The sequence below is a fragment of the Malaclemys terrapin genome, chromosome 7 (assembly GCF_027887155.1).
Source record: "Malaclemys terrapin pileata isolate rMalTer1 chromosome 7, rMalTer1.hap1, whole genome shotgun sequence".
NCBI classification, from domain to species: domain Eukaryota; kingdom Metazoa; phylum Chordata; order Testudines; family Emydidae; genus Malaclemys; species Malaclemys terrapin.
This window is the reverse complement of record NC_071511.1, coordinates 31,978,676-32,004,934: the sequence shown is the minus strand read 5'-3', so window position 1 is coordinate 32,004,934 and position 26,259 is coordinate 31,978,676. Positions and strand designations below refer to the sequence as shown.

At 47.9% G+C, this 26,259-nt stretch overlaps 1 protein-coding gene across 2 annotated transcripts; it reads right to left on the bottom strand.

Moving 5' to 3' along the window:
- Positions 1 to 87: 87 nt before the first annotated feature.
- LOC128840351 (pre-mRNA-processing factor 39-like) lies at positions 88 to 25,084 on the bottom strand. 2 transcript variants are annotated; one of them, XM_054034203.1, is made up of 14 exons: positions 24,952 to 25,084; positions 21,260 to 21,573; positions 19,676 to 19,801; positions 17,110 to 17,228; positions 16,552 to 16,719; positions 14,365 to 14,629; positions 13,508 to 13,615; positions 11,359 to 11,523; positions 10,144 to 10,270; positions 8,429 to 8,697; positions 6,175 to 6,359; positions 4,600 to 4,674; positions 2,806 to 2,959; positions 88 to 672 (listed from the first exon to the last, which is right to left on the bottom strand). In XM_054034203.1, exons 1-14 carry the CDS (start codon positions 25,061 to 25,063, stop codon positions 610 to 612), a joined length of 2,250 nt encoding a protein of 749 aa, XP_053890178.1. In that variant the 5' UTR covers positions 25,064 to 25,084; the 3' UTR covers positions 88 to 609. The 2 variants fall into 2 exon arrangements, with proteins under 2 accessions (XP_053890178.1, XP_053890179.1); XM_054034204.1 differs by having other exon boundaries at positions 14,440 to 14,629.
- Positions 25,085 to 26,259: the final 1,175 nt, after the last annotated feature.

Genomic DNA, 26,259 nt, shown 5'->3' with positions numbered 1-26,259 from the left:
ATGCTTTTTGCCAAGAGAGGGAGCTGTACTATAACATCCATGTGAAAGTGAACAAAACTCCATTCTCTGCTGCGTTGAAGAACAAGGTCTGATTAATTGCACATTTATTTATACCACATGAAATGTACAGGAAAAGTTTACAAAATGACCCTTCCCTGGGTGCCTGTTCCAATAAAATTAATAAAAAAAAAAGTTCTGCTCTATGAGCTCCAATAAGGGATTGTTCCTTTGTTACTGCTGCCAATGAGTTCAGCTTTTAGATCCCCATTGTGTCTGCAGTGAGGCCAGTATACAGGAAGGGATTCTTAGACATTTCCACCTAAAAGAGATCAGTTCAGTGCAAAGAGGCAGTGCCCACTCTGTGGCTGCCATTGGAGGTGAAGGCTAGACATGATCTAACCTGGTTCGTAATGTGGGCTAAGGAAGGAGTTAGGGCAGCTCACTGCAATGAGAGGAGAAATGGGGCTTTTTAACAAGGCAGTTCAGTTTCCCTCTCTTACAAAGAGAGTCAACAGCCACTTTCCTGTCACTTCTTGTTTTCTTGGAAGCAAGTGTAAAGCGGCTACTCCTTGAACTTTTGAACTGGTCATGCATCTCACACCATCACTTTCAGCTCTGAGAGTAATACTGGTTGTAGTTCCATGGATTTTGATACCCGTAGACGCCGTAGTTCTACATTTGAAACAGAAGAGAGAACATAGTTATTGTCAGAGTGGGGCGAAGTATGCGACTAACTTCTCCCCCCAGCATTAAGGAAATTCCTTTGACAGTGAGGCCACCATAAAGAATTAAATTTCTATAGCACCCTTAACCCAAAGGATCCAAACACTATACATAAAGGAAGCACTTCATCCACTTCTGGAGTTCAATATGACCACTCAAACAGCTCACAGTAACACTGGATGAGGATAGGAAAGTGAAGAGTCTGCCATGCTGGATCAGACCAATGATTCATCTAGTCCCATATCCTGCAATAGCACTAATCAGTTATTGGGGCTGGAGAAGGGAGGTTTACATCTTATGAAGGCCAAGAATGTGTAGTTGTTGAGCAAATCCCATAGGCAAATAAAAGGGGGAGGGGAGAAGGGGAAGAGAAGAACAGGGCAAGTAACTTGCCCAAGGTCAGTGAGTCAGTGGTAGAGGTGGGAATAAAACCTGAGAGCCCTGACTTCCTGTTCTAGCCACAAAAGCTCATTCCCCTTCCAGAACTGGAACTAGAACACAGGAGGGCTAACTCTCAGTCCCTCTGCTAACCACCAGAAAACTCTCCAAGCTAGGAATAGAACCCAGGAATCCCGAACCCCAGCCCTTTGATCCGATTACCAGACCACACACGCTTCTTTATTAAAGACCCCAGAACTTCGTTAACACACAGTTCAGGGTTGCCCAGCCCTGCCTCGTGGTCTTCCAGAATGTGCAAAGTGACTAACCAAAAACCTTTTAAAACCAGAAAATACAGGACTAAGGCACATACTACCTCCTTCAAGGCAAACTTAACTCTGCCCACTACCCCACAGCTGGCAATAGCTCCTAGGAATGGATCAGTAAGGGCAGTGGTGAAGAATAAAATTACAAAGAGATATGGTGGATTTTCTCTTCAGGTCTTAGAATCCAGACTGGATGCTTTAGTCAATCACAAGTTATTGGACTCAATATAGAGGTAACTGGGTGAAATTCTCTGGCTTGTGTTGTACAGGTGGTTAGACTAGAAGAACCAATTTTCATTGCTTGTCTTAAAAGCTATGAATTTACAATAAGGAGATACAAGGAAGTTCTAAGAGAAAGTGTCATTGTGTTTTCCAGAGATCCAAATTCCAGCATTTATCTGTATGCACGCCACCTGCATTCAGTGTTAGATGTAGCTAAATGTATGGTGAAGGGATTGGTTGGAGCATCTTTGAGATCTGTTACTGTGATATGAGAGGTGCACAGTACCTTGAGGGATTAAGTATGCCTCTTTTCAGTGCTGAGTTCTGCAGGTTGTGTCAACAGAGGTACACAAGGGTGTCTTCTTGCCATAGGGATTTTGTTGGTAGTCTGTGGTCTCTAAGGCTTTGTGAGGGATAAACGAAGGCATTGTCTCAGAAGGAATCCTCATGGCAAGAGTGAAGAGGAGGTAACATTTAGCAAGTCTGAAGTGGTTTGTGTGAAGTAGGTTGTGTTTGAGTGTAAGTACCTCTTGTTCAGCACACCTGACCAAATGCAAAGATTGCCTTAGCAAAAAGGTGCTATCAGACAGGGTCCTACAGTGCTCATGTGCTTTGTAGCATCTGTGAAGGGAGAGAGCTAGTATGGGTGTTATTGGCATGGTAGAGCATTGCTCAAAGAGGAAAGAGTTAAGGTTGCTTTGTGGGGAAGGACACGGGATGTACCTTAACTCTTCATTTCCTGATGTTCTGTGGTTTAAACTTAGCCATTCTCCACATTCTGGAAGGGCACAAGACACCACAAAGGCAACCTTGACATTTTTAGGCATTTAAATTCCCCCTTTTTTTTTTTAAATACTCTCTCAGCACCTTTGCAACACAGCCTACTTCTCCACTGTTCAACATCCAAATTTGACCCACTAACCCTATCCCCATATCCCTGTGAGACACAGCAAGTTCAAGACAATCTGAATCACCATGCAGATTTTATAACAATCATCTTAACCGTTAAGCAACTCGCAACCTGGACTATAGTAGAGCTGCTGTTCTGCTAGAACAGGGAATGGACATGGAAACATGTCACACACATTTATTTCAATCCTGTCAGATGCATTAGCATACAGGGCTCAGAAAACCGCATTAGTGCCATACTGCTGACCTGATACCAGGTGCTGTAGTTATAAGCGGCTGCTGGATTGGTACTCATATCTCCACCCATCAGTGGTGGGATGCCTGCAGTAGTGACCGCAGGGTTGACCATCCCAGGAGAGTCCTCAGCTCTCAGCTTTTTGTCTTCTGGTTCGTCAGTGCAGCTGGGGAAAAAATTAAAATGCAATCAATAACTCAATTCATAGCACAGGACCTAGAGGGGTCTGGAATCAGAGAGAGGAAACCTAGTATGGTACACAGTACATTCTTGTCTGGGCTCTGGGGTGAGCATTACTTCATTAAGGAAGTCAATCATCAAAAATGCTGCTTTTTAGTCTGCGTACAACAATTGGCAAGGAGGAGTCTTAACTGAGCAGGGTGGCATTCAAGATCAGATACTGACAGCTCTGGTGCACCATAAAGCAATCAGGACTGTAAGGAGACTCCTGTGTCAAATCCAATCCATGCTATCACAGGCAACCTCATGTTACAATCCCGTTTATAAACTTATCAAGGTCCATCTTCAAACTAGTTTGGTTGTTTGTCCCCACTGCCTCTACTGGCAGACTGTTCCAGAATATCAATCCTCTGATTGTTAGTACCTTTCTAATTTCCATCCTAAATTTATTCTTGGCCAGTTTATATCCATTTGTTCTTTAGCCTCGACAGCTCTTCTTCCTCCCTGAGGTCTATCTCCCAGTGTATTGATAGAGAGCCATCAGATCCCTTTTCAGCCTTCGTTTTGCCACGTTAGACAAGCCCAGTTCTTTCAGTCTCCGCTCATAAGACTGGCTCTCATTCCCATCATCCTAGGAGCCCTTCTCTGCATACATTCCACTTTGGATTCATCTTTCTTGAACACAGGTGATCAGGCTTGTACACAGTATTCCAGATGAGGTCTTATAAGTGCCTTGTCCAATGACATTATTACTTCCCCATCTCTACTGTAAATCTCTCACCTGATGGTATTGCAATTGCCCTTTACATGGCTGCATCACGTTGGTTGCTCTCAGTAATTCTGTGATTGACTAATACACTGACATCTTTTCCTCCTCATTGCCAATTGATGAGCACCCAGCTTATAGCAGAAATTATTAGTTTCTAAATTCACAACCTTGTACTTTGTACTATTAAATTTCATCCCATTTCTATTACTCCAGTCCTCAAGATTGGCCATCCCTGAACTAGACAAACTGTTCCTCGCGAGCCACGCGTGGCTCTTTTACAGTTAAAATGTGCCTCAATGAGCCCCCTACTTCCCCCCCTATTCTCCACCTACCAGGCTGGGGGGAGAGCTTGGGGCTCCTACCCTGCGTCGGGGTGGTGGGGCTAGGGGCTTCTGCCAAAGATAAGTGGTGCCTGCAGAGATTTGGGGGCACAATTTAAAGGTTCTTCCTCCCCTCCCGCAAGAGCTTGAGTCACACACCCAAGGCATGTCCCCCCTTACTCTCAGCAACCCCTCCCCGCAGGTCCCAGGTGTTAGCTCCACGTGGAGAGGCAGTAGCAAACAGATGGGAGCTGCAGGGAGGAGCATCGTCTCTGGTTTCTGCCCAGCAGGGAGGGGTTCTTGGGGCTTCAGTGCCGTGGGGCGCGCTTGGCGCTTCAACAAGAGCGGGGCTGAAGCCCCAAGAGGCATTCCCTGGCTCTCGAACTTCTGAAGATTGTCATATTTGGCTCGGAGGGTCAGTAAGTTTGGCCACCCCAATCTAGTTCTTCCTATATAATATTCTGACCCTCCTCTCTATTCATGACACTTCCCAATGTATGAGAGACTGTTTAAAATCTGGTAGCATCTGTGCCTTACCCATTTTCAGGGGCTCTTTTCCTGGTCATCTGGTGTTTGAGGAACTTTTGGTGTTCATCATACGCTGTCAGCAAGCTGGGAAGACAGAAGGGGACAGATGGTTAAGAACAGGAGAATTTGCTGTGTGTGTTTCAGTGATTTTACCAAAGTTTGCACTGGTGAGAAGAGAAAGCTTTGTCCCTCTAACTTTGAACGTGCTTTGTTTTGCCCCAAGCTTCGTTTGGCCCCTGGTGCTCCCTAGCAGAGGTGGGAATAGAAGTGGCATGCTAAACTCCAACCACTTGAGCCAAATCTTTACCCCCAACAAAATGGGTATTTACTGGTGGTCCCTTCTGGCTTTATAACCTATGAAAGAATGATTGTCTCCCCTGTTGGCAGATTTGAAAGATGGAAGATTAGGCCATCAAGTCTCAACTACGATCCCTAGTGGTAATTCAAGGGCAAGGGGCTGGTGTTAGCCACACAGTGACTGATCTGATGTTTGTGGATACAATTAACCCAAAGTCAGTTCCAGGCTAGAGGATTCTGGGTGTAAGAATAGAGGGCTTAATTCTCTAGAGCCATCAATCAGGTACCTTTCACCAGAGAAGGAGAACCCCAAAAACATTCCCCTCTGTGGACACTGGGACAGGGGGCAGCGTGGCCTAGTGGATAGTACTCTGGACTGGGATGCAGGAGACCTTGGTTCTATTACCAACTCTACCACTGGCCTTTTGGGTGACATTGGGCAAGTCACTTCCACTATCTATGCCTCAGTTTCCCCATATGTAAAATGGGGATAATTATACCTGCCAGCTTTGGGCTGTACTGATTAAAAGCACTGTACAAGAGTTAGGTACAGTAACTCCTCACTTATCATCATCCCGGTTAATGCTGTTACATCACTGCTCTATTAGAGAACATACTCATTTAAAGTTGCGTAACGTCTGCTTGTTTGGCCATGGGGGCTTGGAAGCAGGGTGGGCCGGCAGCCCCCCAATCAACTCCCCTCCTTGCCCCCCCGCCCTCTGGCAGCCCCGCGGATCAGCAACTCCCTCCCTCCCCCCGCGCCTCCTGCCCGCAGCAATCAGCTGTTTTGCGACGTTCAGGAGGCTGGGGGGGAAAGGGGAAGGAGCAAGACGCGATGCGCTCGGCGGGGTGTGTATGCAGGGGCAGGAAAAGTAGGACAAGGGTGGAGTGGGGGCAGGGCCTGGGGTTGAACACCCCCTGGTACTTTGGAAAGAACAGCAAGAGGAGCCGCCAGACGATCTACCCTCTTTCACCCTCTGACTTCACCACCTCAACCAAGCTTCTCAAAGTCAGCATTGATAAGTACAGTATTAAATCGTTTAAAACTTGTACTGTATACGTATGTGTCTTTTGTCTGGCGAAAAACATTTCCCTGAAACCTAATCCCCCTATTTACATTCATTCTTATGGGGAAATTGGATTTGCTTAACATCATTTCGCTTAAAGTCGCATTTTTCAAGAACATAACTACAACGTTAAGCGAGGAGTTACTGTATTATCTGACTTTTTGTACCCAAGGGGTGAGGGTCTCAGAAACAGCCCCACGCAGACAGGGTGTTCTCTTACCTGTGTATGCTGGACCCAAAGTCCTCAAGGAACTCCACTCTGCGCTGTGAGAAGACAATCTTCGTCTCCTCAGGGAGGCCACTGCTCAGGGCTCTCTCAAAGCAGTTCATGGTGTTGCCTTCATTCTGCCTGACATCGGCGCTGAACTCTATCTCCAGGAGGTTGGTGTAGAGCTTTGCATTTTCCTGTGTGACACAGGGGAGAGGAAGAGATCAGAGATGTGGTGCCTGGTCCAGGTGGAAAAGGTATGTTCAGAAGGCACCGGGGAAGTCTTGTTGAAATCTTCCTGCTTCAGTCTTCATTCTGAGAATTAAGGATACATGTCCCTCAGCTCCAGGAATTATGGAGAGGTCTCTTCTGCACTCAAAAAATTCCCCAGCTCCTTTCATCCTGAAATGCTTCATCGTTTATCTATGGTACTGGAGCGCAACAGCTGTTGACCCACACAAAAATACCACACCATGATTTAGTACAAGCAGCAAAAGAATCCCACACTCAGATGCAAGTATGAGAGTGTGTGTGTGGGGAGGAGGAAAGTAGATTTAGTGAGGCAGAATGGACTGGTCTAACCTGGAATTCAGCCAGGACCCTGTCACTAACAGAAGCCAAAATGGCTAATGGTTGGTTGTTGCCCTTTGATCCTTGCTTACCACACCCCACACTCCCATAAACCCTCGACCTGACTGCTCTCATATTAGAAGTTGTTTGACTGGGCCACTCCAAGAGTCAGGCAGAAGTGTAGTTTAGTGACTGGAACACTGGGAATAAGGATACCTGGGTTCTAGTCCCTGCTCTGCCACCACAGGCACGTCCTTTCCTTTCTCAGTGCCTCAGTTCCCTTGTGACACTGGCAGGCCACAGATGCCAGCTCCTGCCCAGGCTGCAGGCATAAGCTAAGAGTCAACAAACTCATAGCTCGAGACCCAGACCAGTTCACCTGTATGTTTGTTTTGCTCAAAATAGGTATTTAGTGTTTAGACTCTATGAAATGCTTGTAAATTGCTGCATTCATTAATCTCACTTGCAATGTCTGTTTTCCATGCTATAAGAAAATATGTAAGTTTTACTTTATAATTTTGAAAATGATCACCTGGATGCTGATCGCTGCCCCGCAACACCCCCTTCCTTGATGGCCCATCTGATTTTGATAGCCCTTCTGGATGGGTGGGTGGGACAATTCCCTTGCTCTGAAATTGTAAACTCAGGCAAGGGAATTGTCCCACCCACCCAGATAGGCCATCAAGGAATATCACAATACAATGGACTGGTTAATGGCCCTATTGCACCTGGAAAATGCTACATATAAGGAAACTTGTCCGATGGACTTGGAAGCTGAATGAAGGAAAGAAAACCGTCACAGGAAAATTTTCCATCTTTTTGGCTGTTTGAACTCTGACAGGGCCAGAGACTCTAAACTGAAGCCAAAGATCTCCAGTGTCTGCCTCCTGGGTCCACCCTCAAGGCACTTTGAATTGACAGTTGACTAATTCTGTCACTCTTAGGATTTACATGGTAACTCATTTGTGTGTATATTTGCTTGCTTTAGCCTGTAAATAACTCTCTTCTTTCTTTTGCCTAGTTAATAAACCTTTAGATAGTTTATTAAAGGACTGGCTATAGGCATTGTCTTTGGTGTAAGAGCTAGGGTACCAATCGATCTGGGGTTAAGTGACTGGTCTCTTGGGACCAGAAGCAATCTAAATGTGGTGTGATTTTTGGGGTAAGTGACCATTTAGCACTAAGTCCAGTTTCTGTGGGTGGCAAGATAGACTGTAGAGTCTAAGGGGACCATCTGTGACTCCATGGTAAGACCGTTACAGTGATCCAGGAGTTCACATTTGTTACTGGGTTGGTGAAATTTAATTATAGAAAACACCAGTAGTGTGGGGTGTCTGCCTTGAGGTTGGCACTCTCAGTCAAGAGTCACTCTAGACAATGTCACCCCTCACTAAGCTTGACTACTTAGCCTGTGAGCTCTCTGGGGCAGGGATTCTCTCTCAGTAGGTGCCTGTGCAGTGCTCAGCACCACAGAAAGATGACCCTCCAATCTTGGTCAAGGTCTGTGTGCAGTGCCTAGCACCCCCTCAATCTTAGCTGGAGCCTAGATGCAATCAATACACTAATAAAAATATGCAATTATGCAGAACAGTCTTCCACAGCATCTGTTCCCTCCTGGACAGAGACACTATCTCACCAAGAAACCCTAATGCATTGTCTTCTTGGGAACGTCACCCTCCCCATCCCAAAATCTCACCGGGTCTTTCTCTAGTGCTTCCATGAGAACCTTCCGAGCCTTTATCAGATTTTTCTGCACTTTCAACACCTGTCGGGCCAGCTTGATGGCATAGAATGAGGCCAGGGGCATCCCCTCATTGTCTCGTATGGCTTCCTGCAGCAGAGCCTCAGCTGCCTCCAGGTTGCCATGTCGCCGCTCCAGGCTCACCCTCCGCAGCCGAACCATAGCCAGTCCAGGGATGGACTCCTCGTAAGACTTCAAGATGCGACGTGCCTCCTCCAGGTCTCCTGCACAGATGCGGGAGGGGAGAAAGAAAGAAGTGACAGTGGCAGTGAAGGCAGGCAGCATGGCAAGCACATGTGGTGCTCAGTGAATTTAGAGGCTATATTTATTTTGCTTTAAATCTGTTGTATGAGAGTCTCACTCATTTCAAAGGCAAAAAACTTACCACACTAGGGGGCTTAAAGGGTTTAGCGGCATTTTCCAAATCATCTAACCTCCGCTTTAAGCCTGTAAAGACTGAAGGGGATAGCGCACCATCACGGATACACATTATGGTCTTGGCTTTGCAATTTAAACATGGTACAGGCCAATATTTGCAATTGAAATCAATATAAATCTGACAAGAACACATTTTAAACACATGGACACAGCTAAAGCAAAGGGTTTCTGGCCAAGAAGCTCCTAGGTTTCTGTATGTCCCTTACTAGGCAGCAGTTCACAGATTAAGGCCAAAAAAGACCATTAGATCATCTAGTCTGACCTCCTGTATAATATAGGCTGGAGAATCAACCAGTTCCACCTGTGTGGAGCGCACACACATATAATTGAATGAGTATCTCCCAGGAAGACATCCAGTCTTCATTTGAAGACCTGAAGAGATGGAGAATCCACCACTTCCCTAGGGAGTTTGTTCTGATCGTTAATCATCCTGTCAAAAACATGCCTTATTTCTAATTGGAATTGGTCTGGCTTTAACTTCCAGCCACTGGGTCTTGTTCTGCCTTTCTCCACTAGGCTAAAGAGCCCTTTAAGTATCCAGTATTTCTCTCCCCCCACCCATGAAGGTACTTATATACACCATAATTAAATGACTTATTGATCTTTTTGATAAGCTAAAGAGACTGAGCTCCTTAAGTCTCTGTAAATAATTTTTTCCAACTCTCAAATCATTTTTCTGGCTCTTCTCTGCTGGGGGTTTGAAGACACGCACCCAGGTGGGCTATCCTAACCTACATGTGAGTTTATAGAAAAGTGAGCCAGAGCCAAGATTTACAGAAATGACTAGTGATTTTGCTCAACTTGAGACATCTTAAAGGAGCCTGGATTTTCAAATTGCTAAGCGCTCTACCTCTAAGAAAACATCAGGTGTCACGCTGGGCACTCAAAACTCACTAACTGATTTTGAAAATCTTAGCCCAGCATTCCCAGATTCTATTGCTCGCTAAGCACTCTGGGAGAGACTAGCACATGAAGAGCTAATTTAGAGTTCAGAACTGAACCAGTCATGTCTGCCCCTTAAGATCTGGCCTCAATCTTTCAATAAGAGTTACTGAGCAGTTTGGTTGTGAACACACAAAAACAGGGTTGGGTGGCTTAGTGAAATGTCAGTGAGAAACTCTATCACCTCCCCCACTATTTAACTGCTTAGTAAAGTTAACTTCCAGCTAACCAAGGGCTTCCCAGGCCAGCAAATCAGCAGAGGGGTGCAGATAGGGTAAGTTTCCTCTGACCTTGCTTCTCTTCAAATGCAGCCCACAGGAGGTGGATGTTGGGCTTCCTGGGGAGGTGGTAGCCACAAGCTCGTTGGAAGACGCTCCTGGCCCCAGCCACAGTGTGGTTCTCAAGGTATTTCGTGTACTAGATTAAAAGGGGTCGGGGGATACAAAGAGGACATGGATGCGTTAAGGTTGCCAACTTCCTGTGGCATAGAATGTATGAAAGTCTGCTACATCAGCTTGTATTGAGAAGGTTATGGTGCACTCACGTTAAGGGGCTTAACACACCTCTCTTCAGAATTTCCTGCACCCTCTTAGGCAGGTAGGAAACACGGGCAGATAAAAAGCAGCAACGGAATTTAAAAGAAGGGTGTTAGAATTTTGCTCCACAATATACATGCAGAATAAAAAAAAATAAATGAAACGTTTGGAAATCCGTAAGAGAGCACCACCTGAACTCGTGCTGACTGCACAAGTAATGTGGGCAGCAGCCAGGGTGGGGAGAGGAATCTCATGCCCTGGTGCAGAATTAACTCTCTGATTCCCAGGGGGCATTTAATACCCCCACCCCTAACAAGATGCTGCTGACTTAGTCCAATGGCTAGGGGACTCTGCCCAAGGCTAAAGGGGAGCAGAATTACTAGACCCTGCCTAAGTGCTAGAGGGCGAAGCCAATCTACTTTAAACCAGTGAAACAAGAGACTGCACCCAACCATTCTGTTCCAGCTCTGAGCTGCTGTCCCAAGGGGTGGGCTTGCTAAGCCCTGTAGGCCAGTGTGCCCTGGGGATTTAGCAGATGCTTCCCCCATTTACCCACAGCCATTTTTTAAAAAAGCAGTAGGGGTACTGAAGTTAAAATTTGCTCTTATCAGCTGCAGAATAGGGACACAAATCCTCCCAAGGCCTGCTATCTCCATCCAAAGCCAATCCACCCTCTTAGTCATGGGATTGTTGAACATTTGGGACTGCAACGAGGCTTTGGCTTATCTCCTGCCTGTCTTCTGTGAATGAGGAAATACGGTAAACTAACAGATCCATCTTCCAGGGCTAAGACAACACATAGCCATTGAGGAGATTTTTTAGAGCATCCTCTTAACTGCCTTAGGAGCAGAGATGGAGGACCGTGTGGGGAGGAGGGGAGGAGCGCCGCCCATCTTCAGAGTGAAGTCAGCAGGATTCAGATATGCGGCGCAACCCCCAGGGAGGAGGGGGGAGTGAGAAGGGGCTCACCTTGATCCAGAACTCCTCGTAGAGGGCACAGGCAATGACGCAGCGCTCAAAAAGCACAATGGTGCGCTCGTGGGAGCCACTGGTGATCTCATAGTCCAGATAGTCACGCCAGTTCTTCAGCTGTGCTCGTTCCAGCGGCTTGACATGAAAGTATGGCCTCTTGATCTGCAAAATGTTTGGGATGGGGAGGAATAAACAGAGGTTCGCAAGACAGATAGGAGGGGGGCTGCAGAGGAAGCAGACTCCGGCACAGGATGGTGGGGGAGAGCTAACCTAGAGAGCAAGTTCTCAGGGGCAGGTATTGCATGTGGTGCCTTGTACAATGCAGCCCTGACTAGGATCCTTAGATGTTACAATAAAGATACAATATTGTAGAGCAGACATTCAGAACAGCATTCAACCCAGGGAGGAGCTGATGGAAGGGCACCATGATGGTACATCCCTCATCTATCTCCCTATAGTTTGCAAAATGCTACCCAGGCAGCAAATGTAGCCACCTTTGGGGAGTGAGATGAGAAACCCCGAGTACACAGCAGCAAGGGAAGAAAATTTTGGCCAGATATCTCCATTACAAAAAGCGCTGTGAAATCTTATGTTTGTGTAAAGACAGGAGCTCAGATTAAGGCCCCATGACTACAAGCCCCCCAGTACAGCTCCATGTTCAGCGTTGCTACTCCAGAAGGATGAAGGAGTGATTCCACCAGGGGAAGTCTAGGTATGTCTAACCCAGGGGTGGGGAAACTATGGCTTGCGGGCCGGATCCAGCCCCTTAGGACTTTGGATCCGGCCCGCGGGATTGCCTCCCGTGGCACTGTGGGCCTCACGCCGCTCTCAGAAGGGCGGGGGGGCGGGGCAGAGGGCTCAGTGCATTGCCATTGCCTCCAGGTACCACCCCCCACAGTTCCCACTGGTTGGGAACAGGGAGCCGCGGCCAATGGGAACTTCGGGGGAGGTACCTGGAGGCGCGGCAAGGGCAGCACAGTGAAGCCCTCCGCCTCTCCCACCCCCAGGAGCTGCTGCGCTTCCTGGAGCGGCGCGGGGACAGGGACAGGGCAGGCATGCAGGGAGCCTGCCCTGGCCCCGGTGCGCGCCACTGCTACCCCAGAGCTGCTTTAGGTAAGCGGGGCCGAGCCGGAGTCCGAACCCCTCCTGCACCTTGCCCCCCAACTCCCTGCTCTAAGCCCCCTGCCTGCACCTCGCACCCCCCTTGCACCCCAACTCCCTGCCCTGAGCCCCCTCGTACACCCCACACCCTTCCTGCACCCCAACCCCCTGCCCTGAGCTCCCTGCTGCACCCTGCACCCGTGCACCCCAACCCCAGGCCCTGAGCCCCCGCTGCACCCTGCACCCGAGCCCCCACCACACCCCACACCCCTCCTGCAGCCCAACCCCCTGCCCTGAGCTCCCTGCTGCACCCTGCACCCGTGCACCCCAACCCCAGGCCCTGAGCCCCCGCCGCACCCTGCACCCGAGCCCCCACCACACCCCACACCCCTCCTGCAGCCCAACCCCCTGCCCTGAGCCCCCTGCCACACCCCACACCCCTCCTGCAGCCCAACCCCCTGCCCTGAGCCCCCTGCTGCACCCTGCACCCATTCTGCACCCCAACCCCCTGCCCTGAGCCCCCTACCGCAGTCTGCACCCCTCCTGCACCCCTGCCCTGAGCCCCCTCCTGCAGTCTGCACCCCTCCTGCATCCCTGCCCTGAGCCCCCTCCTGCACTCTGCACCCCAACCCCCTTCCCTGAGCCCCTTCATACACCCCGCACCCCTCCTCTGCCCCAATCCCTTGCCCTGAGCCCCTTCCTGCACACCACACCCCCTCCCGCACCCCAACCCCCTGCCCTGCATACAATTTCCCCACCCAGATGTGGCCCTCGGCCCAAAAAGTTTGCCCACCCCTGGTCTAACCTAACCTGGCCATCCCCTCTGGCTTTTTATCTCTCCATAAGAGATGGCTTGTGCGAAACAGAGAACCCACAAGAACGTCTGTGAATTCTGCCAAAACAATGCACGTTATTTCCTCTTCACCGAACAGACTTTGAGGCTTCTGCACATAGGGACTGGGGTAACAGCTCAGATCGTGAATGCTGCTAAGCACCTAGTCCATGCCGTGGAGCCTTGCCTACAGCTGTGTCCATGGTTACCTACCCCTTCCTCAAAGTTCCAGCGCTTGCTGACTTCTGTCTCGTTCTGGGTGTACACTTGCTGCCGGATGGAGATAACAAGCTCCCGGATCTTGTCCTGGTCCAGATCTCCCTGGAAAAGGAACCAGAGCAAAGAGATGGTGATAACCTTATGTTTCTATAGCATCTTCCATCTCATTTAGATCTTAAGTCATGTGTGAAAGGATCACTAAACATGGCTGCCCCGAGGTGAAACACAGCCATGTTGCCTAACACTTTAAGACAGTCGGTGAAATAGACTCCTTAATTCAAATTAAATTGAAAGGGGGGAATTTCAGAGAGCCAGCAGGTAGCTGGAATATGTTGGCTCACACTGGCAATCCACGCTGAGGTCACTACCTCCAATTCCTGTAGTTCTCCAGGATGGGAAAATGCTCCAAAGTGAAACCCTTGAATACTGTGCAGGACTTTGCATACAAAAACGGAGGAAATCTCAGATTGCACTGAGCAGACTATAAAATGCAATGCAGCATAGGGCGGGCTCTTGATGGGGGAAGAATAGTCAAGTCTGCAGCAATCTCTCCAGGTCTATTCAAGAGTGAATACTGCACTGGACTGGGCATCAGGATAGACTGGACTACTATTCCTGGCTGTCATTTACCGCTGTGACACTCTGGAAAAGTCCCTTCTCCTGTCTTTGCCTCCATTTCACCCCCTACCCCCTTTGTCTATTTAGATTCTAACTTCTTTTTTGGGGGGATGGGCAGGGACTCTCTCACTAAGTGTTTGTCCAGCACCCTGCAGAATAGGCCCCACCCCCAACATTGTTCAGGGCCTCTCTGTGCTACCATAACACAAATAATAAACAACAACAATACCCACCCTGACAGCAGATGTCAGCTCAGAATAACTGTCAAAGTCTGCATCATTTGGGTAGGAGGCTGAGAAGCGTGGTACCTGGGCATCCGCTCCTGTTTCGGACTTCACTTCCACCCCCGGAGGCAGGTCTTCCCCAGGCGGCACCTCCTCCACCTCTGTCTCCACACTTTTCTGTACTGTGTCCGTGGTGATCTTGGATTGCAACCAGAGCAGCTCCTCTGCAGACAGGATGTCTTTGGGGGAGTTGCTCATCACATGCTCCTTGAACCTGAGGCATGGGAGGAAGGAACAACAGCTGATGATGGATACCAAAGCCCACTCAAGTCAGAGTGAGGAGGCCTTCTAAACCCGGTCATTCAAGCTGCTCAGGAGAGTCTAAAACCGAGGAACAGCTGTACCCAATCAGGTCACATGTCTGCTGAAGTGGTGTCCCACTCAGCCATCTTATTTTATAGTGCAAGCTAATTTGGAGGCATCTGCACCAATTTTGGTGTCATTTTTCTTAGGTCATTACCAAAGTATCACAGCACCTCACAATTTTTAATGGATTTATCTTTGCAAAACTCCTGTGAAGTAAGACAGTGCTATTATCCCCATGTTACAGATAGGGAACTCAGGCAGAGACAGACTAAGGAGAGGTCTACCCTGCAATCAGGAGGCGATCCAGCTAGATCAAAGCCAGCTCAAGTAACAATAACAGTGAAGCCACAGAAGCATGGGTGGTGGCTACCTGAGTATGTACCCAAGATCCCAGGTGGGTGGGACTAGCCTGTGCTGCCAGAGCTTCACTCCTGTTACTCAAGCTAGCTCTGATCTAGCTAGCTCAGATACCTGTACACTAGCTGGCAGAGCTGGGAACTGAACCAGCTCTCCCAGTCCCAGGCTAGCACCCTAACCACTGAGCCATCTTGCATCTCTCGTCTTCACCTCCAGTTGTATCAGATCAGCCCAGTGTCCGCTGTATCAGACAAGATGGACAGTGTGGTCTCTTGCTCGGAGTAAATAGTGTGGGGTGCTCCAGAGGAAAATGCTCCTTAATGCATAACAGTTTGATACACTACACTGCATGTGTACGTACATGTGACAACCTACACTCCCCACCTCCCTCTCTGATCCAGTTAGCAATCAGCTCATGCCTTGAAGATGGAGAATCACTAAGCGTGTTTAATTCTTTCCCCAGACTTGACTTAAGCTCTCTCTTAACAAGCCTCCACTGTCCTGCCACAGAGAGTTCCACAGCTTAACTACTCAAATTGGCAGCAAGTGGGTTGAGAGGAAGGATTGTCCAGTGGTTAGGGCACTGGGTTCAATTGTCTGCTCCCTCAGACTTCCTGTGTGAACCTGGGCAAGTCACTTAGTCTCTCAGCTCCCCACCTGTAGGATGGGGTAACAGCACCACCCTACCTCACTTGGGGGGGGGGGGGGGGGGCACGAATTGTGAGGCACTCAGATGCTGCAGGAAGGGGAAAAATCTGCCTTACAAAAAATGACAACCATCAACTTCTACAGCTAGGAACTGGACAATTTGGGAGAAGGACGTGCAGGGGGCTGTCCCAGAAAATCTGGGACGATTTACATGCTGCAAAAGAGAAATTTTTGTGATTTTCTGGTGTGAATTTAACCTCAATAGTAAGTTCCACGCTTAGCCATAGAAAGAGTAGTCCTCTGTCTACAGAATAGGCCAAAAACTCCACCAGATTAAAAGAGAGAATGGATACTTATATGGATATCAAGAAAATCCAGAGTTGTAGTAACTAACGACAATAAATATTGTGGAAGGAATATTAAACCTCAGGCTTGAGGGGTTAAACCAATCACTAACTATTAGACATCAGGAGGGGCCTAAAGGTGGGGACCAGATTATTCCATGTCTGCTAATCCGGGGCTTTTATGCCTTCTTTTGAAGCCTGACCTCCTGTATAACACAGAGCAGAGAATTTCAACCGGTCACTCCTTTATTAAGCCTAATTTCTATGTTCAGATACAGTACAAGCAATGCAATACAAGTTTCTCCTATGCTATCCTGTAAACACATCCCCTCTAGGGAAAGAGGGAAGGTCAGTTTAGATGACCTACCCCAAGCCAACGCTTAGCCGCTCTGCAAAGACCACCAATAGGGAACCATCACTGCCAAACTGTGGTGGTTGTTCCTGAGACCCACGGACTTGTTTCATCCTGAATGAGACTTACTTTTCCCAGTGGTGGCTGTACAGCTGGGTTGGTGTGGAGAGCACTCGGTCATAAATTGCTGTGATGGCCTTCAGGTCACCTTGTTCTTTCTCCCACTCCACATACATCTCCCACAGTTTGTCTGAGCGGAAGTCCATTCCTGCAGCAGCCACGGCTGACTCAAACACACTGTAAGGGAGAAAGAACATCCATTAACAAGAAAGGCAGCGTGCTCTAATGGGTGGGGCACTGAACTGGCACTCAGGAGACCTGAGTTTTATTCTCATCTCATGGGCAGGTTGCTTCCCCTCTGTTTCCTCTCCACCCTTTGTCTTGTCTATTTAAACTATATCCATTTTGGGGGCAAAGACTCTCTCTCCCTTCATGTCTGTACAGTGCACAGCATTATGGGGCACAGATCTTGCCCACAGATCTAGGCACCACTGCAATACAAACAGCCACCCCAAAGAAAGCAAGATCCCTGGATCTTCGAGTAGTTCACTGACCCAGCCAATATTACAGTCTCCCCTAATGCCTTACACAGTGTTGTCCTGTGTTTTTGATGCTCTGGTTATGTACCTGTGGATCTTCTGTATGGACTCAGGAAGGTTCATATCTAAGGTGGCCTGTAAGTAAGAAATGTAATGGATCCAGAGGTCCATGCTGAGGGGGATGGACTGCAGCCCTCGTTCGAACACCTGCAGAGCAAAAAGTTCTGACAATGACTGCAACAAAAAGAAGTTTCATAATGCTCCCTCCCATCTGACCCATGTGAAAGATGCTATAGTATATTCAAAGACTATTAGACTGATTTCATAGGTGCTGTATGTATCTATATGTGATCATTAGCAATTATATTCCTAGCTAAAAGGGTAAGGTACAGAATGCTTCCTGCAATAACTAAAGGAAGTGGGGTAACTAACACAAATTCCTAATACTGAAACAATGCAACTAAAGTCTTTTGAAGATTCAACCGCTTGGGGGAAAAAAAGCACCTGGATCAGAGGCCTTAGCAGACAAAGGCCTTGAAGCAGCACAAAATAACAACCCTGACCTGAGATATGGTCATAAACCATTCAGTAACTGACAGGCATGATATGTTTACCAATAGAATCAGACTGCATGAGAAGACCCAAAGTATTTTAGACCTGCCATGGTCTCCACATAGAAGAGAGGTAACCACCTGGTAAACAAGACATGCATATAAGCTTTTGTTGTGAATAATTGGTACTTTGCTTTACGAAAACTGGCTGGTGACTGGATAATTCTGTTATTGAGAACTGCAGGTAACTGAAGACAGACCTACTGAGGCAATCACAGTAAATTGCAGGGGTCTGCACCTAAGGACCTGGTCTGGAGAGAGAGAATTGTGGTATTCCACCCTGAGAAAGGTGACTGCTGGAGGCCTGAGACCTAAGCGTGGTGCCCTTGAGGAGATGAGGGTCAGAGGTGTAGTTAATTCAGGAAATGTGCCAGATCAGTCCCAGGGAAGAGCACCCCATTGGCCATCAACTCCTGGGAAACCAGCGCAGCACCAAAGGAGGCAATCATAGAAAAATAGGACTGGACAGGACTCAGGAGGCCATCCCCACCGACCATCCCTGACAGGTGTTTGTCTCATCTGCTCTGAAAAACCTCCAAGGACGGGGATACTACAACCTCCCTACATAATCTGTTCCAGAGCTTAACTATCTTTAGAGTTAGAAAGTTCTTCTTAATATCTAGCTCTCCTTTGTTGCAAACTAAATCAATTACTGCTTGTCCTATCCTCAGTAGACATGGAAAACTATTGATTGCTCTCCTCTTTATAACAATCTTGTGCATATTTGAAGATTATGTCTCCCCTCAGGCTTCTCTTCTCTAGACTAAACAAGCTCAATATTTTTAAATTATTTTCAGTCATGTCTTTCTAAACCTCTTGTTTTTGTTGCTCTCCTCTGGACTCTCTCCATTTTGGCCATATGTTTTTTAAAATGTGGTGCTAAAAATCAGTCAGGGTACCCCAGCTGAGGCCACATAAGTGTTGAGTACAGCAGAACAATTACCGCCTGCATTTTATATACATCATTCCTATTAACACACCCCAGAACAACATTTGCCATTTTTGCAACAGCATCACACTATTGACTCGTATTCGATTTGTGATCCACTATAACCCCCCGATTCTTTTCTGCCTCACCAGCTATTCCCTGTTTTATAGTTGTGTGTTTGATTTTTTCCTTACAAAGTGTGGTACTTTACAGTTGCCTTTCTTGAATTTCATCCTATTGATTTCAGACCACTTCTCCAATGTATCAAGGCCATTTTGTATTCTAATCCTGTCCAAAGTGCTTGCAACCCCTCCCAGCTTGGTGTCATTCACAAATTTTTATAAGCATACTCTCCACTGCATCATCCAAATCATAAATGAAAATACTGAATACTACTGGACCCAGGACGGATATTGCAGGACCCCACTAGATATGCCCTCTCAGTTTGACAGTGAACCATTTGTAAGTACTCTGAGAACAAAAGCTAGACACAGTCTTTCAGCCAATTATGCACCCACCATATAGTAGAGCATTTTCCCCTAGTTTGCCTATGAAACTGTCAAGTAGGAATATGTCAGAAGTCTCACTAAAGTTCAGACATATCGCAGCTGCTGATTCCTCTCCTATCCACTAGGCTGGTTACCTTGTCAAAGAAGGAAATTAGTTTGTTTTGGCATAATTTGTTCTTGAGGAATCCATGTTGGCTGTTACTTAACATCCCAATATCTTCTAGGTGCTTATAAACTGATTGTTTAATTTGTTCCAGTATCTTTTCGGGTATCAAAATTAGGCTGATTGGTCTATAATTCCACAGGTCCTCTTTTTCTCCCTTTTTAAAGATAGATGCTATGTTTGCCCTTCCTCCAGGACTTCACCCATCTTCCATGAGCTCTCAAAGACAATTGCTTATCAGCTGAAACAATGCATTCCTACTATATAATTACCAAGTCACCTGTGATAGACACCAAGGGGGACCTTTTGCACAGGCTTTGTGAAGAACGCCTGGCCCTATCGCATTGGGTCCATTCAACAAGGTGTTAGCCACTGGGGTAATCAACCTTGGAAGGGCTGCTGTAGCACAGCACAAAGAAATCCCAAATAATTCTCCCTCCTACCTCCTCTGTCTCCTTGCTGAAGTCGAAGCGCCTCTCCATGTCCGCATACTTCTTCCAGTAGCCGTAGCAGTAGGGGTAGCGAGCAAAAAAGGCGTCGAAAGCTTTTCGTGCTGCAAAGATGTGATTCTGTACAGAGAGAGGGCAGCAGGAGAGGAATGAGCATGTGTGAAGAGCCCTGGAACTGGGAGAGCTGGAAACCAAACCCTGACAGCCCCAAAGCAGCCTTACAAATAGAACTGGTAGGAAAACAGGGGTCGTCATCCCCCTACACACAAAATATCATGGTTTGGCTGAAAATTGAAGTGTTTCAATTTTGAAATGTCACTGTGGTGCCTCATGGGAGTTGTAGTTCAGGTGTCCCAGGCTCCCATTCTCTTCCATGAGATGGACTCCCTCAGTCAGACTACAACTCCCATGATGCACTGGAGTCTCCCCCTCTTTGTGAGGGGACACTGTTCATCATGGCAGCTGCATTAATGCGGTGAATCACAGAAAATATTGTCCATCTCCGAACTACAATTTCCATGAGGCACGGCAGGTGCACTTCAGAAATTAAACACGGGTTTTCAGCTGAAAGGTTTCTGGTTTTCAAACAGAGCTAGTGATTTTGGAGGTGATGGTTGTTTTTTGGAGACAAAAACAATTTCCATAGACAGCAGACACTTTTATCAAAAAGTTTCATTTAATCAAAACCCCAATTTCCATTGAAAAACAGTTTTGACTGAAAGTTTTCAAACAAGAACAAGTTGGTCTTACTTAGCACTTGACAAACCCTAATTTGGGTTTACAATATAATAAGCTGTGGGTGTCTAAATACTATGTTACCACACCACCTTCAAAGGGAAACTCCATCAATTTGCAGCGAGTCTTAGGCTCTTCCAAATTATCTCTTGTATAATGCTCTTTCAGGTGGCAATTTGATCTTTCATCTGAAGATCTGCGAGGGCCTTGCATTAAATTTCTCACTAATTAGTACTGAAACTTGCAATACCTATTAAAGAATTAGCCCATTAAAATTAATCAAAGGCGTTAGAACAAATCTAGCCCTTGACAAACCAAGTGCAATACCAGAGACTTCAATGAAGTTGCATCTGTTTGTGGCATGGCTGAATCTGTCAGACCTTAAGATGGCTTGATTAGGGTGAAGCAATATGCACTGCACGTAAGTGATTCATCTTACAAATGGGAAAACAGACACAGATAGGTGAACTGTCACAAAAGTTAGTGATAGAGTTGGGAACAGAACCTAGGAGTCCTGTCCCCTAGACATCTGCTGCGCTAACCATTCAATCTCACTCCCCTCTGAAAGCTGGGAATAGAATACAGGAGTCCTTACTCCCACCCTCCACATTACTTTAACCATTGGACCTCACTCTTCTCCTAAAGCTGGAAACAGATCCCAGAAGTCCTCTCCACACAGGACCCTCTCTAACTATTAGACAACTCATTCCTTTTTTCTAAATTAAAGGAGTTGCTACTTTTTTGTAGAATTATAAACTTCACAAGCTGGTGGCACCTGCACCACTGTTAATTTTGCTATTTGCTTTTTAATAGCCCCATGCACCAAGAGAATTCACTCCCTACCTCTTGTTCCACATACTGCAGCAGTTCGGTCCATGCTGTGAAGTCATGAGGATTCTCGTGAGCTGCTTTCCAGTACTTCTCAAACTCCAGAGGGTATGAGAGGGAGACTTCTTCCGTTGCCACAGGGGTAGCCACTGCTGCGTGTTCCTCCTCGGGGGCAGGATATTGACAGTTCTCTTCACTTGCATAGGGGTCCTTGAGCCTTGACACGCTGGCTTCAGCATTAACTCCATTGCACCCTTGCACTGCTTTGGTGTCTTCCTGCTTACTGATACTGTCACTTGGCGGGTCTGGAAGCAAGTCTTGGTTGGGACCTACAGCATCAAGATCAGTAAGGAGGTGAGGAATCTATCTTGGGTTTCTCTATCTTGCTGCCAACGATTACCATCTTTTAAGCATATGCACCAGTGAAATATTATATCAGTTGTGTCAACATTCCCTGACACACATTCATTACCCAGTACGTGTCAACATACTGGGTAAAGAACAGAAGCCAAGGTGTGTGCCCCTTTAATTCTGCTTTTATCTTGGAGTAGATAAAATAAAAAACAGGACAAGCCTCCTCAATCTTGTTTCGGTTCATACAGCTATACCATGTCCATTGCCATGATATCTGATAATCTGATTGTTCTTCTGAGAGGTGTAAACACCAAAGAAAGAACCAGACCAGACCTAGATTGATATCCTGTCTCCAAACACTACAGGATGATTGAGGGGGAAATGCAAGAAACCCCTGCAGTGGATAATTATGTAATAACCTGCCCACAGGGTAAGTTTCTTTCTCATCTGAGGCAGTCAGCAGTTGTCTTATGTGAGAATGACTACAGAGGGCCCAAAGAGATCTAAATAGGAGTATCAGGACAGAATTGAACATAGCAAAAACTTCAGGCTGAATATCTAGAATCATCTCCTAATGTGGAGAAATATCAGATTGTAAAAGAATCAGTGGTAAAAGCCTCATTGCTTGAGCCACTGAAATTGGATGGTCAAAGCCCTGGAGAATATATTGCAGAAAGCAATCCTACATTTGGGAAGAGGGAGATGAGGAGGCAGACTACAAAATGATCTGGCATATTTTCTTCATCATTAACTTCACAACACAGATTACTGGAAAGGAGAGTCATTCTGCAATTAACACATACCTTACTACAAGGCAATATTTTGGAAAGAAAATTAACATACAAACTACAGCTCTTGAGTAAACTGGGAAGGAATGTAACATTTCTTTGGTGTTGGAAACTACTTCACTGTCTTATTTGTACCGATACGGGAGCAAGTAATGTGGTTAAGAAAGAAACCGCTGTTCCCCAGAGCATTAGACTAAGGATGGGTGGGTAAGCTTATGAGGTGGGGACACAAGACTTCTATGTACTTATATGGTCCTCATCACAATAGTATCTAAGCATCTCAATCATTAATGGGGGCTTTTTATCTTTCACAACACCCATGTGCGGTAAGAAACGAATTACCCCCATTTTACTTAGGAACAGGTTCTATTAAGTGATTTGCCTTAGATCACACGAGTTTGACACTATAGGAGGAACTGAACCCAGGTTTCTTGAGTTCCATCAGTCCAACATTCCTACCCTAGGAATGTATACCTAGTGTTATACAGAAGGGGAGGATGGATAAGGAAGGTTATGAGTAGCACGGTGAAGATGCAAACCAAACTGCTTTGTTGTATTCCTCAATTGCCTTCTATACAATTTCTTGCATCTTCCTCTGAAACAGCTGGTACTGATCAGTATCAGAGACATAATACTGAACTTGGCTACACTCAGGGATTCACAGCGCTGAAGCGCGAGTGCAGTCACACTGCCAGCGCTGCGAGAGCCCTCTCGCAGCACTGCAGGTGCTGATTATACTGGCACTTTACAGCGCTGCACTCGGGGGGGGGGGGTGTTTTTTCACACCCCTGAGCGCAGCAAGTGCAGCGCTGTGAATTGCCAGTGTAGCCAAGGCCAAAGGAGCTAGCTCCAAAGGTGTTCAGTCTCCATGGTTTATGCAGTCCCTGGCCTCTCTGGGAAATGGACTAAACTCAAACTTGGGTCACACAGCCCTCTGAATAGTAACTAATTTTAAAGTTTTGAGCCTATCCCCACACCTGTGGGTAAGGTAGAACCTAAATGGGTTACATTTTTAAGAGGCAAGCTTTTGCTCTGTGATAAAGCACCAAAGATGTCAAATGCCCCTGCTCCAGTAAGTACCCAATACACTACAGCAGTTTAGAAAGTGAGTCGTCTTCATGCAAGTATCCCACCAAATATCTTCGTTCAAGTCCATCATGTCAGCAAAGCTAGCTAATGAGTCTCTCCCACTTAGAACACACTTTATAAACTAAGCAATGAAATTCCAGACAGACCATGGCAGGAAGAAAAAACTACTCACAAGTAAAGTATCTGCATGAAAACCTAGGCCCCTCTGCCTTAAATTTGGTGCATGTCACTGTCTGGGTCATCAGTCAAGAATTAAATTTTTTGTGTAAATACTGCAAAAGGTGCCTCACAAGGCAAAATCGACTGCACTGTGACAGATGGTGGGGAGAGAGATACAAAAGTGAAGCAATATGCTCTACACCACAAATGGAGTTAGGGAGAGATCTAGGAGTAAAACTCAAGAGATCAGGCTCCCAATTTCCTGCACTCACTATCAGGATTCACTCCCCATCCCAGAACTGAGAATAGAATTCAGGGATCCTGGCTTCCCCTGCTCTCTCCCCTAGATCCTCCCCAGAGCCAGGAATAGAACCTAGGAGTCTCTAACCATTAAGCATTGCCATTTCATAGTATCAGACAAAGAAGGTGAACTAATCAGTCCCATGGCCTCCAACAGAACAACACACAGGTCCACTATTTACATGCAACCCAGAAACGAACCAACTCCAGTTTCCCTCCTGTGTAACCAGACTGCTGACAAATTTATCCCACAGCAAGTTAATTGTTCAGACTAATCCAGCTGACAGAGTTGGACCAGCAAAAGATAAGTGTCCAGAGACGAACTACCAAACCCTCCACCTCCTCAGAGAAGGCCATACATCAGGGATCATCCCAATACAGGGATCCCTTTTGGGGTGCCCCTCCTCAGCCCAGGAAGCACCTCACCCTTTCCCCTCTCCTCTGAACTATTCTATAGCATTTCCCCCCTTCACCAGCAACCCCATGGGTCCCACTGTAGAGAGGTGTTCTTCCTCAGTTCCAGCAGTTCTCTCTACCAAGGTCCTATCCCAGAGGTACCTTCCCTGGGGAATCCCCCTGAAGAATCCCTCCTCCCCCAATCCCCAGGAGGCGCTCTCCTCTGGGAGCACTTCTCTCCCCTGGCCCCAGAGAGACCCCATCACCGCCCAGGGGGAACCAGCCCCCCCCCCCGACTCCTGGCCTTCCTCTTCCCTCTGTCCCCAAGGGGACACACTCGCTCTTCTCGAAAGTTTCCCTCCTTCCACCACCCCCATACCAAGAGCTCCTCCCCACTCCTGAGAGTGTCCCCGGGGACCATCTCTCTTCCAGGACTCCCTGCACGCCAAAGGGATCCCCCCCAGCCGGGTCATTCCTCCCACAACCCAGGGTCACCATGGAAAGGAACTCCCTCCCCCCGCCCGGGGATCCCGCTCCTCTCCCCCACCCCCGGAGAGCAACCTGGCGGGGGACTTCTCCCAGCCCCAGCCAGACCCCGACCAGCCCCTTTCCCGCTCTCACCGCCAATGTCCAGGCCGCTCTCGCCGCCCTCGCTTCCCCCGCCGAGGGTCCTCTCGGTCCCGGCTCCGCCACAGCTTGTGCTCCCCGCCACCTCCAGCCCCTCAGCCGCCATCTTGTCCCCCAACTACTATGGCGCCACCAACTGCGCCAGCAGTGCGCATGCGCCCGTCACAAGGACCCGGATGGGTAGGCCGCAGGCGTAGTACAGGAAACTAGCGAGAGTAACGGGAAACAGGCTAGAGCGGCCCCATCACCGGTTCTGGACTCCCCTTGAGAACATAGAGAGCTGGCGGACGAGGAGCTGAGAGACTCCATAACCCCTTCTGGGTTCTGTGCTATAGAGCAGAACCATAGAGAGCTGGTGGAAGGGGAGCTAGAGCGGCAAAGAGGCTTTTCAGCTGAGCAGAGGCCTTGAGAAGGAAGGGCAGGAGGGCTTCCTCTCAGCTGGCATGTCTGTGCCATGGAGGGGGAGGAATAGGGTGACCAGACAGTAAGTGTGAAAAATTGGGACGGGGTGTGTGTGGGGGGGTTAATAGGAGCCTATATAAGAAAAAGACTCAAAAATCGGGACATCTGGTCACCCTAGGGTAGGGTTACCATACGTCCGTTTTTTCCCGGACATGTCCGGCTTTTCGGCAATCAAACCCCCGTCCGGGGGGAATTGCCAAAAAGCCGAACATGTCCGGGAAAATGCCGGCCGGGCACTTCCCCTCCCGCAGCTACTCTGCTCCTCCCGACTCTTCGGCTCTGTTTAGGAGCCGAGCTGCCCGAGCGCTATGGGCTTGACGCAGCCCCCTTGCCTCCGGACCCCAGCCACCGGCCGGGCACTTCCCCTCCCGGGCTCCAACAGCGCAGAGTCCGGAGGCATGGGGGCCGCCCGAAGCCCGAGCGCTACCGGCTTCACGGTTTGCCGGGCAGCCTCCAGACCCTGCGCCCCCGGGCAGGCGCTTCCCCTCCCGGGCTCCAGCTGCGCTGGGGAAGCGCCGGCCGAGGGCGCAGGGTCTGGGGGCTGTCCGGCAAACCATGAAGCCGGTAGCGCTCGGGCAGCCCTTTTCGCGTGGCTGGGAGTGGGAGGGAGGAAGGGGTGGGGTTGGGGTGGAGAAGGGGCAGGCTGGGGGTGGGAAATGGGCGGGGCCAGGGCCCCGTGGAGGGTCCTCTTTTTTTATTTGTTAAATATGGTAACCCTAGAAGGGCAAAGAAGTTACAAAACTTGGTGCTGGGCCTCCTCCCTCATTTCCCCCACAGTAAGGGTAGAACCATGTAGGAAAATCAGGCATCCTACCACTTTTGTGCCTGCTTTCAGTATTA

Bases quoted from the DNA above. Each gene is read 5' to 3' on its own strand.
- LOC128840351 (XM_054034203.1), bottom strand. From the start codon at position 25,063: ATGGCGGCTGAGGGGCTGGAGGTGGCGGGGAGCACAAGCTGTGGCGGA. The intron at 13,616-14,364 runs GTGGGTATTGTT...TTCCTTTTCCAG, and splicing joins AGCTGACATCTGCTGTCAGG to GGAGATCTGGACCAGGACAA. The intron at 8,698-10,143 runs GTCAGAGGAAAC...GCATCTGTGCAG, and splicing joins TGCATTTGAAGAGAAGCAAG to GAGACCTGGAGGAGGCACGT.